Here is a 20,182-nt window from a genome sequence, read left to right as displayed (position 1 = left end):
ATTTTTAACAAGGAAACTAGTTATTTTCGTATTAAATGAAGATATATCACAAAGTCTTATTAATTTCAGCTAAAAGGAGAGAGGACACCGTTTGTCTGTCAATTGTACGTGCGAGCGATCACCGCTGGCATGAACGAATTGGAAAAACTTAAACTTGCCACTGAAAAGGTATATATTCATATGGATTAAACCCAACATATAAAATTATCGATTTTAAATGCTCAATAAACTTCCTGGAATACTGAAATTTCATTGCTATTGTTTAGAAGTAGTAGAATTTGCAATTTCGCATATTTAATGGAACACAAATTAAATTTTTACACATAAGGGTCTTTAAATAGATTTGCTAAGATATTTGAATACCTTATACATAATATAATACAGTTCTTAATCAATTTTACAATTACAGGAAGCCGAAGCCCGTTCCACGGAGCAGACTCTATCGTCCTGGTTCAACCATCTTGGCTCGTTACTGTCAGCCAGCCACAGACTGAGCTGCGAGTGCTTACTGACTGCGTTCTCAGTGCACCCCTCGCCAGCTATGTATGATAAAGTCAAGGGGGCTCCACTATTGGAGGCTATAAAGGTTAGTTTGTTTATATAATATGGAAAGAAATGTAAATACATCATAGAGATAAGGAAGAAAAGACATTTTAGACAAGCATTTTTTAAATAGCACTGTATCTATAATTTAACTCCAAACATAACCTTTTTTTTTAATATTGAAACTTTTTAGTAACTAATGTGTAAATAATACAACTTTTCTATCATATCAAGATTTTTAGCAATTACATGGTTAAATTATGTAATGTAACTTGTTTCGTTTATTAACATTAATTTGCAACAACAATTTTCAGGACCTGCAAGAGCCAAACCTAGAAACGACATCCGAATTCGGCAGCTGGGCGACCGACAGCCGCACGCAAACGAACCTAGTGAAAACATCAGAGACGCTAAACATGAAATATATACAGAAACAAGCGAATGTGTTATCTACCGCCATTTTTACTGAGGGCGAAGCGCTAGGACTCGAACCGGAGCTCTGCAATGATTTGGCTGTACTCCTGTCTGGTCCCAGGGTGAAAACACTCACGTGGGATATGGAACGGTGAGTCGTGTGATATTCACTGTGCAGGAATTATAAGTAAGATAAAAAATGTATAGATTCTTCACATTAAAAAAAAAAATTCTTCTCATAGGGTCAGTCATTTCTGACTGACCCTATCAGAAGAATTTTTTTTGCAAAGAAATCAATTGATTTTTACAATTATCTGTACGTTATCTACTTGATTGTAGCGCCAATTGGTGAAGAATGAAAAAAATGTGTTATTGTTCATTTCATTTGAATAAAAAGAGATAAAAGAAATCGTCTGAAATAATAAAAACTTGTTTCTGAACGTGTGAACTGGTTTTTAAAGTAGCTATTGTGCACATTTACAGGGAAGTTCTCCTGGAGAACTGCAGGACATACATGGAGCGGACACACGGCGGCACGCGGGCTCTAACCACTGAGCTCAAGTACCTCAACTTGGACCCCAGTTCGTACGAGCACTTGCCAGAGGAAGACGACAATGAAGACGATGTCTATTATGGGATCGAAAAAGGTAATGTACTAGATTTGGTGCCTGTTTTGGTCTATCTAAAATTAAAATCTATCTATCATTCAAATTTTGAATGGTTTGAACATGCGAAAGCGTTGTGTTTATTAAGTCTATTAATTTTTTTAATTACTAAACTATTGGTTCTCTATTTTTTATAAACAGGTTACGAACATTTGTTAGAAGCACAAGAAGCTTCGCCAGAATATAATCCGCAATTATGGCAAGACCCTTTTCTGGAAAGTCCATCTATTAGCAGCGACGAATCCTTAATGGTCGTCAAACAGCGTAAAAAGAAAAAGAAACGAGCCCCCGTTGAAGATCCACTGAAACTTGACTCTGAAACAAACAGTAAAAAAGAAACTGAGCGGTCTAATAGCATAGGAAGGACTAAATCAAATTCTAGAGACGCCACACCGCATCGCAGCCAAAGCAGTCAAGATGCTGATCACACAGATACAAAACCAAGCATTCAGTCCAAAGAAGATAAGAAATTAAAGAAGGAGAAAAAACAAGAACTGAAAAAAGATAAGAAGGAAGTGAAAGAACGAAAGAAGAGAGACAAGTCAAATATCAGACGTGAGACTAAGACAGACAAACAGGAGAAAGTGGGTGGAAACCTAGCGCGATTAGTTGGTATGAAAGTTGTTAGGAAGACTGATGAAGAAGACAAGATTGATAGGAACAATGCTCTTAAATTACAGAGCATAAACAATGATGGAAAAATGGGCAAGAAGACTGATCAAAATAAATTAATGGATAATAAAAGTAATAAATTGAATAACATTAGCAATGAAAGCAAACCGTCGGATAAATCACACGAGAACAGCGCTGTCGTTTTCGATGGACTATTCTCTATGGAGGACATGAAGTTTCCGGATACGCAAATTATCGCTCAGGATAAAACACATAACATATTATCTTTTAACCCACTCAATCCCCCTCCACTAGCACGCATCAAGCCAGATGTAAAAGATAATACCTCAAAATTAAGTACAAATAACAAAATCAGCAAGGAAGTTAAGAAAAGTGTAAAAAAATTAATTGATTTTCGCCCTCATAAGCTTCAGGATCAAAAAGTGTGTGATTTACTGCAATGCAAGGAAACACTTTTGAGTGAGCAGTCCCTACTCGAAACCGCTCGTCCGAAATTAGTTCCAGTGCTGGCTATTCCAACAGCTGTCATTGCAAAAAATGTGGAATCCCCAAATGTGCCAAAACCCCAGTCTTCGAAAGAGACCAATACTCGACACAACGTGAAATCTTCCGAGAACAAATCTCGGCAAAAGACGAATAAACTACACGAAAAAGCTGCAAAAGAAACAGCCAGTCAGAGAGCTTTCGAAGAATTCCTTAAGCTGCAATCATATGAAGCTGTGAATCTGTTAGCATCGGGTCCACGACCACAGCCAGTTGCAAAAGTCGATAATGTAATTCAAAAGAAATTTGAACATTTATTGGATCAAAACGTAAAAAATCAATCATTAAAAATAAATAAATCAAAGCCGCAAGATTTATCGCAAAACAGTGTCTCACAGAAAGTAACACCAAAACCCCCTTGTAATATAGATGTTCCCATAAATAAAGATGTTACACCAAATCCAACCCAAATACCTGATACAAAATACCCTCCGATATATGATCCAACGCAGCAACATTTTCAAAAATTTTTAAAAGAATTACAACAAAGTATTAACGCTGGCACGTTTGTCAAACAAAAGCCGGAAAATAAATCGGCCGAGAAATTGACAGGACCCAGGATTTTAAAACAGAAAATAGCTGATAATGCACCAAATACTTTTGCTCGTCTTAGCTACTTGCATAAAAGTAAGCAAATGGAGAATAAAATGAAGACTGAAGAAGAAATGAGAGCTAAGATTGACTCGAATCAGTTAACTACGGATCTTGATAAAATGTTGCATCTTCAATCAAATGGCCAAATTGTTATAAGCCGAGTAAACAAAAATCAAGTTAAAAAATCGGTAGATCCAATTCCTGTACGGAGCGCAAAGAAAGAAACGTCTCCAGTCTCGAAAATTGCACAAAATCATCCGCATCTCATAAGCTCTTTACAGACTAAACCTACAATTGGGAATTATAATCCAAACATAAGTTTGCATAATAATTTGAATCCCCAATATTCAACTAATGTTAAAGTTGAAACTGCTTGTACATCAAGCGCGTTGTCAGAAAGAGATCAAGTCGATTTAGTGCTTCTCTTGAGGCAAAAAAATAAATTGAATGCAGGATATTTTGATCAAAATAAGACCAACTTCAATGATCAGTTTTATTCATCATGTTCCACGACAAATATCATAGATTCAACATTGAAGTGTCAACCAAATGTACAAACGCAAAATTCAAATTTATTACAGCAACCGATCCATAACTCCATTTCAAATATATATAAACAATCTGAGACATCCGTGATAAAGCAGATATCAGGGAGCAGTCAAGACCTAATTAAATCAATACCAATTACTAATGAAATAAAAACAAACATAACAAATACGAATACTGTTATTAAAACAGTTTCTTCCGTTGCTCCGAAGTATATTCAGTTCAAAGTTCTTCCAAAAGATGAACAGGAAGTGTATGAAATTAAAAATGATTTGAACTTAAAAGAGAGCTGTAATTTTCGGGATTCAAAACCAAAGAAGGAGATTATTGAACACGTGCCCAGGGTTGACAATTTTACTCATTTGGATGAATACTTACGTTTTCACAATAATTTTCAGCCAGTCCAACCTCTACATCTACAAAAGATGGATAAAAATACAAATGAAGTTGCCCCAGCAATAATACCAGAACCGCAAATGACTATGTTCACGACAAGTAACATGGAAATAAGGGAATCTGAGAAGGATAAATTAAATATTATGATCTGTCTCAGCACTCAAGAAAAAGTAGAAAATATAATAACACCGCCCATGAAACAACCACCTTTTCAAGTTAAACCTGCTGACACTAAGAAGAAGTCTGTGCCAAAGGTTGCTCAAACTGCAACGAAACTGCAACCGGTTGAACCACCTAAGAGTGACTGGGAAAGTGTTCTTGACGATCTCCTAAAACACAAAACTCCGAGCCGAGGCCCCAAGGCCCTCGACGTCGCCCTAAAAAAGGATTCTTTTGAAAAACATTTACCACAAAAACAAAAGACCAAAACAAGTACAAAGAAAGGTCGTGGAGTTAATAGTCAAGCTATTAAAAATGATGATACAGCTACGAAGAATACCATAGATTCCCAAGGTTTCCAGCCCTTTAAAGAAACTAATTCTTTAAATTCCGTGCTTGAGAAGAAAGCGAACGAGCCAAACGAGACTCAAAAGTTTGTTAAAGTGAACTCCAAGGAGGAGGAGGACCCCTTTATATCAGGAATACATAATTCTGACTATGACTTATTAGATGAACTCATGGACGAAGACTTACGCCAGGAAATTGATGATGCATATTGCCCCATAGATCTTTATACTCCGAAAGAAAAAGAAACCTTAAATACAACTAGTAGTACCTTTATGACTACGGAAAATTTCATTCCCAAAGAAATTACAAAAACAACAGTATCTGATCTATGTGCAAATATTCCAAAACCAACAGTATCTGATCTATGTGAAAATATTCCAAAACCAACAGTATCTGATCTATGTGCAAATATTGGAACAAATGTTCAAAACAATGCTATTAAATGTAACAACCCAAAAAGTGTTATTTTAAACATACCAAAGAGGTCTTTCAGTATTGCTTCGTCGGAAAGTAAACCGCGTGTTATATCAAATGAGTTAATAGTGAGCAAGACTAAAGTTGACAAAAATATAATTAAAAAATCGAAAACTAAGCAAAATATCACACATAAACCCACCATAAAAGCTGATACCAAAATCATCACTAACAATTTACAGATCAATCCTAAGCAGTCAGAAGGTGTTAATATTACCACCCCGATTATAAGTATCGTGAAAAAATCTAGAAAAGGAAATTGTATTTCAAATATACACAAAAATAAATTAGAAATACCAACAAGTTCTATACAGACTGTGGATCCAGCAAAAGTTATTATTGCTCCGCAATTAAAAGCATCACAGAATTTGATGGTACAATCGGGTAATCTGAAGGATACCGGTGTGAGAAATAACTCACCCCAATTACATCAACACACACTTATTGCATCAAGTCCATATAATAGTGCAACAGCAACATCAACTGTTGGCTTAAATAATCTTCCGCCAACTTCAAAACAAGTTGTAAGTCCGGTCATTGTGAATAATTTTGTTGGCTCGGCATTGACAAAACCATCTATAAATACTCCACCGACGCAACAAATTATAACTTTGGATGGACGAGACATAAAATTACAATCACCTGTAATCGCAGGTCTTAGTAAAACCGTTACTACAGAATGTAGTATTGCTCATACGCAAGCGAAAAGAAAAAATCTTACCACAAAATCTGGATTGAATAAGACTACAAAAGTTAAAGATGATGCTAAAAATTATCTTAATCGAGGTTCCTGCTTAGTAAAATCCATTGTACAAAATAGTGATGCACTTAAAAAGCCAAGTATAGATGAAGCAATTCTTAACAACGAAAGGAAAGTTTTATCAGAAGTACAAGAAAAATTACAACATGTTCCAAGTGAAAAGTGTGAACCAAAAAATAATATTGTAATCAATAAGAAGAATTTATTTGAAAAAGATATAAAAGCTCAAGAATCTACAGAACCTAAGAAAAATATAATGACAGCTAAGAAAAAGATATTTGAAAATAAGCCAACATTACAAGAGTCTGTAGAGGAAAATAATACATTACCACCAGATAATAAAAAGATCTTTGAAGAATCTGGTATTACAAAAAATATAATTATAGCACAGAAGAATTTAATTGAAAATCCATTACATTCAAAAGAATCTGTTGACAAAGAAAGGATACAAAACAAGAGGATGTTGATTCTGAATAAACAAACCATTCACAATTATTGTCGAGACCCTATACCTCTTTCTTACTCTTCACTGAATCCATCTACACCTGTAGATAAAACACAGAAAATTGAAAAAACGCATACGATTCCTGAAGGTTCTGTTTCAGAGAATATTGCGAACATTTTAAATTTAGAACAAACATTAATGGAAGACAAAAAATGCTATGACAAAGAATCATTATCAGAAAAAGATAGTAATTTAAGTGGTAACACTACTAAAATTATAGATCAAACTAATGGAGTAATAAATGCTGCGGTGCCAGCTGTACAGCAAAAATCTAATTGCTATTTAAAGTCTCTAAATGACATGAATATTTGTGAAAAAACTCAATTATCACAAAAACTGGGAAGGTCACTATTAAAATCCCAAAAAGGTTTATTAAAACAAAACGATACACATTCCGCTTACCCAGATATTCAGAAAGATCTTGGTAAGGTTGTAGAAAATCTTTCTAGTAAAATTCCTAGACTGAGCAGTGATAAACAAACAACAGAAATAAAAAACACCAATACAAATATAAATGAAACTGTAAAAGCAATTGACATAACAGATGATAAAAATAAACTGATTCAAAGTCCGAACCTAGACAAAATATGTAAAATGAGCGATGAAAATCAAATACCTGAAAATGACATTGATGTGATGAATACCGTCCTCAGTGAAACGAAAAACTCTGCATGTCTAAAGCAAAAGGATATCTCTATATCTACCACTGCAGGGATTGAGTCCAACTTAAATTCCTCAAAAAGTTTTATAAAGTCAAAAATTGAAGAGCATACTAATTCAAGGAAAAAAGAAGAAAAGGTGAAGACAGACCCTTTATTGGACAAGTATAGAGATCAAATATATTTTGAGGAAGTACCCCGTGAACCAGAAGATGATCCGTTAAAAAGAGTTATCAGAATAAAGTTACCTAATGGATCTACTTTTAGAGCCACCATATCTGGAAAACTTGATATAAATGTCGATTCAATATTTACCGATCCTCAGATGAAATCGATACTATTTAACAGTACTATTAAAAATAAGAAATGTACCCTCAACCTTAGACAGGTAACTGTCGCTGATAAGAATAATTCGGCAGAGAAAAATTTTGTTAACGAAATTTTATATCCAAAAAATGTATCTGATGATCCTGAAACAATAAATCTTATAAGCGACGACGAAGACGCAAACAGCGAAGAACCTATTAAACATGTTTTTCAAACAGAATTTGGTGATTACTGCGTTCCTCTTATAGAAAAAGAAGTCTTTCTAAAACACCAAAAAAGATTTTCACAGAAGTGCTCTGTGATGATAGAACGCGGTGATATTTTGAAGAAAATTCGTGCAGCTAAAGCTTGTCTGCGTTTAGAATCAAATAAAATAAGTGGTGTTCAAGAATTACAACAACAAATAGTTGATGAAAAGTTACTAAATGAGGATGACGATAATATTATTGAAATAGACGACAGCTCCAACGATTCTGTAAACAATATAAACATTATAAATTCGCCTAAAAGAGAATCAAACATAAGGCCCAAACTGAGCACAGACCTTGACGTGCTTAAAAACTCCATCATAAAAGGACTTCGTATCGCTAATACTTTAGAAACAATAGTCGATGATAAACCGACTATTCTTGAGGAAAATGAGTCTGCTGAAATTGGAGAGTTTGAAAACATTTTAAGAGAATCAATTAATGAAGAAAAAACTAAATGGATGAGCAGTTGTTTTGTGAAACTTATTAGATGTAACAGTGACATTTCAATAAATAATGACAAAGTAGATGCAGATGTAACACCCGACGATTCACCGTCTTGTTTACATCGTAGCGGTTCATTCTCTATTTTAAATGATTATTTGATGGATAACGTAAATTTAGGAGATGACATACCAAATAAAACAGACGAAACTTCAGAAATAAAATGTAAACGTAGCTTACATTGTGACTCAGAGTGGCTCTTGACAAAAGCTTCTCTCCACGATATAGCATTGAAAAATGTTCCAATTAACAATTGTATCCTAAGTGAAGAGAGACCTTTGAATGAAATTCATGACGTTTCAACGGACTATGAAAGTGATTTAGACAGCAATTCTTCACATACTACTGAACATAATATTAACCAATGTGTGCTTCAAAATCAAAAACCACCGAGTTTAGTATCAATCGTGACTAAATACTTCGCCAATATCCCAATGATTGACTTGTTAAAACCTATTGTTATACCTATTGAAGAAAAGTCAGTTCAGCCAGTAAATTTGAAAAGAAAGACTATGCATGTTTCAGATCAAGATATAACTAAATGTAAAATTTCTAAAACAAATGCCACTTTAAATAAACAATTGAAATATCCAAATAAATCCAAAATAATATCCAAAATAGCTCCTAATGATACCTATTTACACAATATTGTTAATACTGAAGCCGTTGAAGGAAATTGTCTCAAGAACGATATTATGGTACACAATGAAACGGTTGAAGAATTTGTGACGAGTGATGAAAAGACTTCAAGTCTAAATAAAGACGAAATACAGATATCAACAACCAAACAAGAACAAGAAAATATATCTGAAAATAATATAGCGAGTAATTTGAAAGAAGATAAAATAATTACCGAAAACACTTCGAGTGATTCAATTTTTTCAGGTGGCAATGATGGCTTAAGGATGACTACGTCAACTACCAAACAAGGACAAGAAAATATATGTGAAAATAATATATCGAGTAATTTGAAAGAAGATAAAATAATTACTGAAAACACTTCCAGAGATACAATATTTTCAGATGGTAATGATGGTTCAAGAATGATTACGTCGACTACCAAACAAGAACAAGAAAATATATGTGAAAATAATATACCGAATAATTTGAAAGAAGATACAATAATAACCGAAAACACTTCCAGTGATACAGTATTTTCAGATTGTAATGATGGTTTAAGGATGATTACGTCAGCTACCAAACAAGAACAAGAGAATATATGTGAAAATAATATATCGAGTAATTTGAAAGAAGATACAATAATAACCGAAAACACTTCCAGTGATACAATATTTTCAGATGGTAATGATGGTTTAAGGATGATTACGTCAGCTACCAAACAAGAACAAGAAAATATATCTGAAAATAATATATCGAGTAATTTGAAAGAAGATAAAATAATTACCGAAAACACTTCGAGTGATACAATTTTTTCAGGTGGCAATGATGGCTTAAGGATGACTACGTCAACTACCAAACAAAGACAAGAAAATATATGTGAAAATAATATATCGAGTAATTTGAAAGAAGATAAAATAATTACTGAAAACACTTCCAGTGATACAATATTTTCAGATGGTAATGATGGTTCAAGAATGATTACGTCGACTACCAAACAAGAACAAGAAAATATATGTGAAAATAATATACCGAATAATTTGAAAGAAGATACAATAATTTCCGAAAACACTTCTAGTGATACAATATTTTCAGATTGTAATGATGGTTTAAGGATGATTACGTCAGCTACCAAACAAGAACAAGAGAATATATGTGAAAATAATATATCGAGTAATTTGAAAGAAGATACAATAATAACCGAAAACACTTCCAGTGATACAATATTTTCAGATGGTAATGATGGTTTAAGGATGATTACGTCAGCTACCAAACAAGAACAAGAAAATATATCTGAAAATAATATATCGAGTAATTTGAAAGAAGATAAAATAATTACCGAAAACACTTCGAGTGATACAATTTTTTCAGGTGGCAATGATGGCTTAAGGATGACTACGTCAACTACCAAACAAAGACAAGAAAATATATGTGAAAATAATATATCGAGTAATTTGAAAGAAGATAAAATAATTACTGAAAACACTTCCAGTGATACAATATTTTCAGATGGTAATGATGGTTCAAGAATGATTACGTCGACTACCAAACAAGAACAAGAAAATATATGTGAAAATAATATACCGAATAATTTGAAAGAAGATACAATAATTTCCGAAAACACTTCTAGTGATACAATATTTTCAGATGGTAATGATGGTTTAAGGATGATTACGTCAGCTACCAAACAAGAACAAGAAAATATATGTGAAAACAATATATCGAGTAGTTTGAAAGAAGATAAAATAATTACCGAAAATACTTCCAGTGATTCAATATTTTCAGATGGTAATGATGGTTCAATGATGACTACGTCAACTTCCAAACAAGAACAAGAAAATATATGTGAAAATAATATATCGAATAATTTGAAAGAAGATAAAATAATTTTCGAAAACACTTCTAGTGATACAATATATTCAGATGGTAACTATGGTTTAAGGATGATTACGTCAGCTACCAAACAAGAACAAGAAAAAATATGTGAAAATAATATATCGAATAATTTGAAAGAAGATAAAATAATTTCCGAACACTCTTCTAGTGATACAATATTTTCAGATGGTAATGATTGCTTAAGGATGACTACGTCGTCAATAGATGAAGAAGGCGACGATGAGAATTTACGCACCACCTCATGTTTTGATTATACATATACAGGAAGATGCGTTGTTGAAGAATTTCTCAAAAGAGAAAAAGAAAGTTGGCACGAAAATAGCATACTATTTAATAAAACAAAATATGAAGGCATTACCGTTATTAAGAATAGTACCGATGATATGAATGATAATGATTCAATTACTAAGGAAAATATGTCAACTGATGAACATTGTAATAAAGATAAATTAAAGAATTTACATAATACTCCTTGTGCCGATGACTTAGACAGCTTAGAAGTCGATAATATAAACGAAGCTAAAGAAAACTTGACGGATTCAATTTTGGTTAAGACAGAAACAAAAGAGACGTGTAAAAAATTAGCTGAAAAATCTGAAAACGTAACCATCGATGAATCGCCGGACGGTTTAAATGAAAATAATACTATAGCTGCTTCCATTAACAATGACAAAGCTGAAAATACTGAACTTAGTGAAATAAATCAGACGTCCTCTGATATGAACCTAAAACCAAAACATGTACCACTGTGTCATAAGACTGATAACAATAATTTAGAACTGGTGTTACCAAAATCTAATGTGTCTGTCCAAAATAATGTCACGTTAGTTTATAATGCGAATTCAGAACTTATATTAAAAGGTTCTGAATACAAAGATCCAAAAATTGGCACTTGTTACTTGTTTCCCTTGAGAACATATTTAAAAAAAGTGGAAGAAAATAAAGTTTTAAACGTATTAACACTCAAAACTGAGCATTCAAATAATGGAGTGATTGAAACAACACTTGATGAAGATGACTTGCATATTATCATTCCGAAATTAACATATTCTAGACATAGAATGGATACAAACTCATCGTTGCAATATTTGAACAGTTTTATCAAAAGAAATTTGAAGAGAAAGAGAGATTCATTAGATACTAAAAACAACCAGAAACGATATCGAAAAGGTAAAAATATAGACTATCCTAAATTAACAGTGACCGCTATGGAAAAATCTGCATATGTCAAGGAATTTAATCGATTAATAAATTATTGGAATAATGTTGAGTTCTCTTTTTCTCGATCGTACAATGAAGTTGAAAACTTTGATGTATGTGACTTATTAAAATCGTGGCCTATACAAGGTAGAATGAATGTTTTAACAAATGAATGTAATGACGAAAATGTCCTATTTATTTCCGATAATGATGAAGCCAAATTTGATAGTGATCCCCTCGATAAAACATTTGCTGAGGAACTAGCATCGGAGTATCAAGAAAATGAATATAAATCAATCGAAATTAATGAAACTAATTTTAGTATGGGTTTTGGTGAGGGGTCCGACAGAGTCATCCAAAGTTATGTAGATCGAAATACTCTTCCAAAAATTTCGGCTGCGACTCTGTCGGACGTAAAACATGCTCAGCCGTTTTTATCATTCGAGTATTGTGAGAATTTTAATAAAACAAGTGAAGATAAAATCGAAGTTACGGAGCGTTATATTTCGTTTATTCGTCTTAAAGACAAAGTTCGTTCCTTTTTCAAAAGGACTGCAATTGAGCTCAATAATGATTGGATATTAAATAACACGAAAGAATGTAAGAATAATAGTAATATGTATGGAAACTCAAATTTTCCATTTGATCTGAATAACTTGGATTTTTTTGGAGTACCTTATTGTGAATCAGTAGTACAAGTAGTTCAAGTGGGACAGCTTCCAGTTAGCGCTGCAGCTCAAAATCCGGTTACATGTGATCCACGCGTTACTCAAGTGACAGACGCTAGTCCACCACAATGCTCCGCTGAAAACAGTCCACCTGATGGTTCTCAAGCCTCAATGAAAACTGAATATACTGAATTAACTACAGCTGATCTAAGCATTCCTTCCATTCAAGAATATGACAGACACAATCAAACAATGAATATGTTATCTCAAGAAAATCATAAAATGTTCTCAGACGAGAATATACCAATAGAAACTGAGGTCAATTCTATCGTTAAAATTGAAATTGCTGAGGAAGTACTCGAAAATGAAGAACATAATGAGAATATGGAAAATGAACTTATGAATTCTGTATCTAATCATGATTCGAATAGAAATTACACGTTTGATACAAATACTGTCAACTCAATGGATTCTCAGGATGCATTATCATTTGAATCATTAAATAATTGTACTCCGTATTCTCAACATGAGGAACAAAGTGAATCTAGTGAAAAAACAGATCAAATAGCTCACGCTATGAATGCTGCTGGTATAAATACACATACTGAATCCCTAATACCAGAGGAATCACAAACAATTGGGAATGGTTTGTGCGATAAGTCCAACGAAGAATCGGGAAACGTAACACAAACTTGTCACGAAAGTTATACCAAAACCACTACTATTAGCGCTTTAGCTTTACAGCAAGCATTAGCTCAAATATTACCACCACCTTTGAATCGTACTAATACTTCTGAAAATAATAACCAAAATTCTAATACCCCTTCTCCTCAAGTTCTGCACATTGTGCAAGGGAAGAATTCTTCTGTAAATCAGCTTACATTAGTTGATAACTCTCAAAAATCTGTTATAAACGCTTCCAACTCCACACCTGTGTTGCATATAGTTCAAAATAAGGGAACAACAAACTCGTCAGCATCTTCTGCACAGCAATCAAATTCTTTCAATGGATTATCTTTAGTTGATGGTAGTAATATTCAACAAGGAAGCAACCAACTTCTACACATAGTAAACTCTGGTTCGCAAAAATCGAATAGTAATACTGGTCAACTACTTAAGCGTGTTAACCTATTGACTAATCTTAGTAATGTCCAAGGTAATACGGAACAAAAAATGGTTCAGTTTGTGTGTAAATCAGCTGATGGAAAATCAATTCAACTGAACGCACCTCACCAACGAAGTATGGTCCTGAGATTACAACCTATTGAATCAACAAATGTTCAAAATAATAATTGTACCAAAACATCGGAAAATCAAAATGATTTGAACAGCAATCAAACAACCAATATTACAAATTCCACCAATGGCAATGAAGGTATAACTAATCAACAAGAAATTAAATCTAGGTCAGTTTATGAAGAAAATTATGCAAAGTTTATTCAGAATGCTGGAAAGCCCTCTGCTCCGGAAAAATCTACAAGCCTTCCAAAATTTAATCAAGCATTTGGTAAACAAGTTTTTCAAGATGAAAGCCAAAAAGTAAGTGACATAAATGAAAATCATTCGCATATGTCATCCGTTAACACCACTAGTGAAAATTCGGATTGTCAGTCTGACAACTCAATGAATATTGAACAAATGGGTCAAATGAGTAGTCCACCATTACTCCTTAGAAAATCACCTGTTCAGATAACTTCGCAATCGCAGCCATCACAATCAAATTTAGTCCAACAAATCAAACAAACCATTACCCCAATGAATTTACAGACTATGCATGGCGGAGTAATTTACACGAGACAAATACCTGTAAATATAGGTGGCGGTCAAACAATAAACCTTATAACAGTTCCAAGCACTGAACTCGTAGACGATTCAAACCAAAAACAACATAATCAATCTGACATGGAACAGTCGATTATAAAGATTGTGCCGCAGAGTCAAACAGCTTCAAATACTGAGATGACATCTGAAGATAATAGAAACCATGGATCCAACGACTGTAACCAAAGCACCCAACCTCAAGTATTAACTCAAATGCGTATAAAATTACCAATGCTGAGCAAACCATCACAGATGGTTTCGGGTACAAGAGTTGTTCGACCTTCATTTTTTCAAATTCAACGTAATGTAATAGGAGGAGCAAATCAGCCGGTTTATCAACAGCTAGTATTGACCGCAGCGCCTCCTCTTGGTCAGCAAACAATTAGATTACCGCAAACACAAACGAACAGATTAATTAAAGTTCCATCTGAAACAAATCAAACATCACCAGAATCTCAAATGAGTTCTTCAACGCTAGAACAACTTCGAGAATTTGACATGGTCCTAGAACAAGTCAAAGAGAGAAGCACAGTTCAACCAAACCAAACACCGACAAGTAACACATTTAATAAGATACATATTTCATCGACCGATGCATCAGAAGTTACTCCGTCTTCAAACATGGGTCCTTCTGAGTCTACACAACAAGTTTTATATACAATAGGCAATAATGCATCTTTAAATGTCGCTTATGTAAATCGTAAAACTACTGTGACAACATCTTCACCATCGGTATCGACTTTTGTGCGATCTCCAGATTCGTCAAATATAAACGATTCACCGTCGTCATCATCACAGAATCAATTACCTCACAGTTCTTCATCAGAAGCACAAACAAGTGAAATGTCATCAGCGCAGAATCAACATAAGGCAGCAAAAATTAATACAAAAACTAAATCTAGGCCTAAGTCTTCTTCTCATCCATCTAGTTCTGTAAAAATTAATACTGTGACACCTAAACCATCGACACAAAAGCCTTTTGAGGATGAACAAACAACACAAAGGATTCTTTATATACTGGCGGAATACAAAGAACAGGTTGAGAACTCGCCTGACAAGGATAAACCGGCACCGCGCAGAAGATCTAATCCTCCATCGAACCCTGGATCTTCAAAACGAAAGAAGAGTTCGAGCGGATCTCGTCGTTCCGGCACTCGTGATATGAGCCCAGTACATGGCGAAGACACTTGCAGGACAATGGGATCTGAAGACAGCAGTTGCGGTACTTCACAAGGGGATTGCACCGAAAGTTGCCTAGACAGTCATTCTCCTCAAGACAGTCCGCGAAAAGTTGTTAGAAAACTTACATTTGAACATGAAACTCCGACATTACCGCCCCGTCCACAACCACAACGGAATGTTATAGTGGCAGACGGGCAGACAATTACAGTCGCTCGAAGCAATGCCGGTAAGCCAACTACAGCGGTCCTGATGCCAGCAAATTACATCTTACCAGTCTCTATGGTTAAGAGCGGTCAGCAAATTGCAATAGTTACCAACCGCGGTCCAAAAATATTGACAGTAGGTGGTGGGGAAGGAGGTGGTAATGCTGTTTTGCTTCAACGTCTCATCGGACCTGGACTCAAACCTGTTCTCGCTAGGCCGGGAGTTCGTCACGTGCGTTTGCCGGCTGCTGCTCTTCACAATCTACAAGCGTTCACTCTGGGTCAAGCTGCTGCGAGTCAGCAGCCAGATAGCACGGCACCGTCCATGACACCAAATCCGCCGGAGCTGGTCGACACCCGCGCCACAGCTTCACCGTGGGCAGAGCGCGAAGGTCAAGACTCTAAACTGGACAAACAACCCAGCCCCGAATCCTCGGAACCGTGGAATCTCGCTTCGTCTACTGATACCCACGACTATTCCTACGAGGAAATAGTGCGGGGCGACAATATGGATCGCACAGTGCTCGTAAGTATTTCCTGGTACTTTTAAATGTTAACTGGCACAAATTTGTCCGCTATAGAAACGATTATTTGGTGTTTACACACATTTTGAAACTTCAGGACGCGATCCCAGACCGATACAGCCCCGATATGGAGGCGCAAAGGATATTTGATAAGATGTTCGACATTGACACAAAAAAGTCTTATTCTCAAGACGATTCACCCCGTTGCGGTTATGATATTGACGCGTCAGACTGCGACGATAAGGCCTACCACCAGGTGAACATATCGTAGTCCTGACGCAGACCCTTCAAATATTAGAAGCCTCTAGTAGACCTGCACGCCTCAGTTTATTTTGTCAGCTTCTCTCTCTCGTTGCGTGTATGGGTAGTCCGAAGTATAGTTATATAGATGCGACGTTAGCGATTCAATTACATCTTTTTTTCTTATTTATCATAACTTAAATATTAATCAAAACAAATATTTTATTTCTAAATTTAAAAGCATTTTCAATGGTAGACGTTAGGACTTCTAGGATTAGGTTAGTGTGTATTTATGATGTTTATGTTTAACGGTGTTAATCTTATGTATAACAGACGTATTTATTTATTCCACGCTATAGTAAAAAAAGAGATAACTTTGGACCGTTTCTATTCATTTGATGATGCGACGTTAGCGATTCAATTACATCTTTTTTTCTTATTTATCATAACTTAAATATTAATCAAAACAAATATTTTATTTCTAAATTTAAAAGCATTTTCAATGGTAGACGTTAGGACTTCTAGGATTAGGTTAGTGTGTATTTATGATGTTTATGTTTAACGGTGTTAATCTTATGTATAACAGACGTATTTATTTATTCCACGCTATAGTAAAAAAAGAGATAACTTTGGACCGTTTCTATTCATTTGTCGCATCTATATTCTATCGCGTACTTAATGCAAACGACCGACCCATTATGTAAGTCGTTAATGTTGCCTCCCATCATTGTCTTTGTCTTTTACTTTTCTATACGTTTTTATCTTCTTATGTTAGGAATTGTTGTCGCTTCCTTTCAATTATATCTCGTACATTAGTTAGTCTAAATAATTGTCTTTAATTTTGCATGGAGTCCGTTCGTCAGTTACCATTTTTCGAGTATGAACCCGCATATCGCATGTCATTCTTCATGAGATCTTCATTATTTTGAATGGCAACTTACTGTTAATTAGTTAATGACACAGAACTGAGGTGTTCAAACACACAACATCCAAAAAGCTTATAAATGTTTATTTGAAAGTGAAAAGCTTATTATTTGTGAGTAATAAAAATGTTTTTGTTCGCTTTCCGATTTTGTCATGTAGTATTCTCTGTTAGTGTAATTAGACTACAGGTAATTTAAAAATAAATGTGCGTTCTAAAGCTACGGGAATAAGTATATAAATAATAGATTTCTCAATTAAAAATGGTTTTTATTTAGGTTGTGCACAGAAAAGATGGTACAACGCAACGCCACCATCGATTGACCCATGTGTCTGCGGCAGCTTTGAGGCATAGATATGCAATATTGGAACACGAATTACGATTACAGGTAAGATAACTTTAATCTCTATTTGATTTCTTTAAGTGAAACTTCTTAAGGCGCATTGAGAGTAAAATTTAAAGGTCGCGTCATGGAGTAAGGCGTCGATTTTGGTATCTTTGAATCTTGCCAAAGAAGTTTCACTTCTGACACGTGTGCTCGGCACACTTTTTTTAATTGTTAAAACCATTATACACAATATAGAGGTTAACAAGTAGTTGCGATTTTGATAAATCCATAACAAGTCTACTTGAGTGTTAAGACAAGTGGAGTTTTCTCTTAGGGCTGATTTTTCAATGCTTGGATAAAACTTATTCGTCGAATAATGTATAAAACGACCATTTTAAAAACGTATTCTAATTGCCCGTATTTGACAGTTTACGTGACATTTTAATATTATTGTGTAATACTTTATTGGACGGATAAGTTTTATCCAAGCATTGAAAAATCGGCCGTTAATCATATAATTGTACTATGTGTTTTCGTGAATTTTATTCTAGAAGTCACTATCAGAAGAATGCGAGGACCTCGGCGTGGACTCCCCCTCAGCGTCAGAGCTCTTCCCCGAGGCGGAACTACTTTTCTCGTCGTCTCCGGCGCACGAGGCAACACACCATTCACATACGCGTAAGTGTCTTATAATTTATGTTCATTATAGATAAGTGAACTTTTATGTTACCAAAAAAATACTACGGAAATTGTTTTAAACTTGCATTCATCAAATATGTATAAAATAGTGTTAAATAATTAACAATAGTCCATTGTTTACGATTCAATAGTTCGTACAGTGAAATAGTTGCATGGGGGAGTGGGGGGAGCATTCAAAGATGGCGAGTATATTTTCAAGTTTATGCCAGAAATAAAGGCCTAATACAAAAATATCGGTGTCAGGGCTTAGAATAGTTATCTCTGCACTGCCGTTGTGTTTGACAGAATGAAAAATATGGCAGAACATTCTTGAATCAGCCTCTGTGTGATCCTAGATTTCAAATCGGTAACTTCAGTGAAAGTTGCGCCTTGCAATTTAAAACATACATATAGCTCACTTATATTATATTACGAACTATTGAATCGTAAACAATGGACTATTGTTAATTATTTAAAATAATAATTTAAAAAATATATTCATGAGTTTTCAATCTGTAGTGGTTAAAAGTTAACTCAAAAATGGAGCATTTTCGTAAATTTTCTAAAAAATCTTAGAGAAAGTGTAAGAAATGTTACAGTATGCTATATATTCGTGATCTACTCAATAAGCTCTTTCAATTGATACCCCACACGGCATGTTTTGGAAATTTTATTTTTTTTCTTTGTATGCCATATTTAATTACCGGGGTGGGGGGAGGGGGACCACAAAACTGGTTGGCAACATCTGTCTATAGGATGTCTGGGATCTACATAATATATATCAGAAGTCAGATTTAGGTCCGCTATTTTTGCAAACGAAACTCCACTGAGAGTCCGGTCTAAATCTTTGTTCAAATTTAAATCTTGCCCTAATCAATCTTTTCTAGGAGATTGGCATTTGTTTCAGCGCAACCGACCCTAAGCCAGAGCGTGCAACCGGACATTGACGACCAGATAGCCACGGACCAGCTGATCGGGGAACAGGTGCCTGATGAGGAGGAGCTGAACATGGCGCTGGGTTTGGACGGTATCGTGACGGTCAGCGGTGATGGTACAATTACCCTGGATCCGCAGGAGTTTGCGAGGTCCCACCCGAATACTACGTTCCATAAGGAGCCTACGGATGAATCTGAGGTGAACAATTTCTAAATCTTTGTGTTTTGTTGTGTTGCTGTATTGTAATTAAAGATGCGTTTAAATTATAACATTATTATGTTATGATTGTAGCAGACATTGATTAAACAAAAAGTAGTTGCTACAGAATGTGTTAAAGGTATTATTCGAATTTTGTTTGTTGATGGCAGTTTTTAAATAATCTTAAGACGTATTGTCTGGCTAACGAAAGATGAGACTGGAAAAAGGCGGCAAATTCAAAAAATCAACATATGGCAAACTAGGTTATAGTTGGAAATATAGTTTTAATACTTTTATTTATTATTTTCTCTTACGAGCAAAAAAAAACAACAAACTCTTCATCTGTATAATATTGTTTTATGTAATATAGTACAGTTAAGTGATAAAGATAGACAAAAAAGAACACCGAATGAAAGCAAGAAAAAACACAATAAAAATACAATTAAAGTT

The 20,182-nt window shown here is 34.6% G+C and overlaps 1 protein-coding gene across 1 annotated transcript in view; it reads left to right on the top strand.

The window, feature by feature from the left end:
* LOC149477648 (uncharacterized) overlaps positions 1-20,182 on the top strand; it is a 37,621-nt gene that overhangs the window by 14,292 nt on the left and 3,147 nt on the right. Inside the window, exons 8-15 of the mRNA XM_089710134.1 lie at positions 70-168; positions 410-586; positions 858-1,108; positions 1,441-1,604; positions 1,764-16,432; positions 17,870-17,980; positions 18,472-18,598; positions 19,506-19,732. Of these exons, the coding sequence (XP_089566260.1) occupies positions 70-168; positions 410-586; positions 858-1,108; positions 1,441-1,604; positions 1,764-16,432; positions 17,870-17,980; positions 18,472-18,598; positions 19,506-19,732 (15,825 nt within the window). The remainder of the gene's footprint in view (positions 1-69; positions 169-409; positions 587-857; positions 1,109-1,440; positions 1,605-1,763; positions 16,433-17,869; positions 17,981-18,471; positions 18,599-19,505; positions 19,733-20,182) is intronic.

This window comes from Colias philodice, chromosome 24 (assembly GCF_061535455.1).
Source record: "Colias philodice isolate Cphi_HAF_F1 chromosome 24, ilColPhil1 Martin Lab GWU primary, whole genome shotgun sequence".
NCBI lineage: Eukaryota > Metazoa > Arthropoda > Insecta > Lepidoptera > Pieridae > Colias > Colias philodice.
This window is presented reverse-complemented; position numbering and strand designations above follow the sequence as displayed.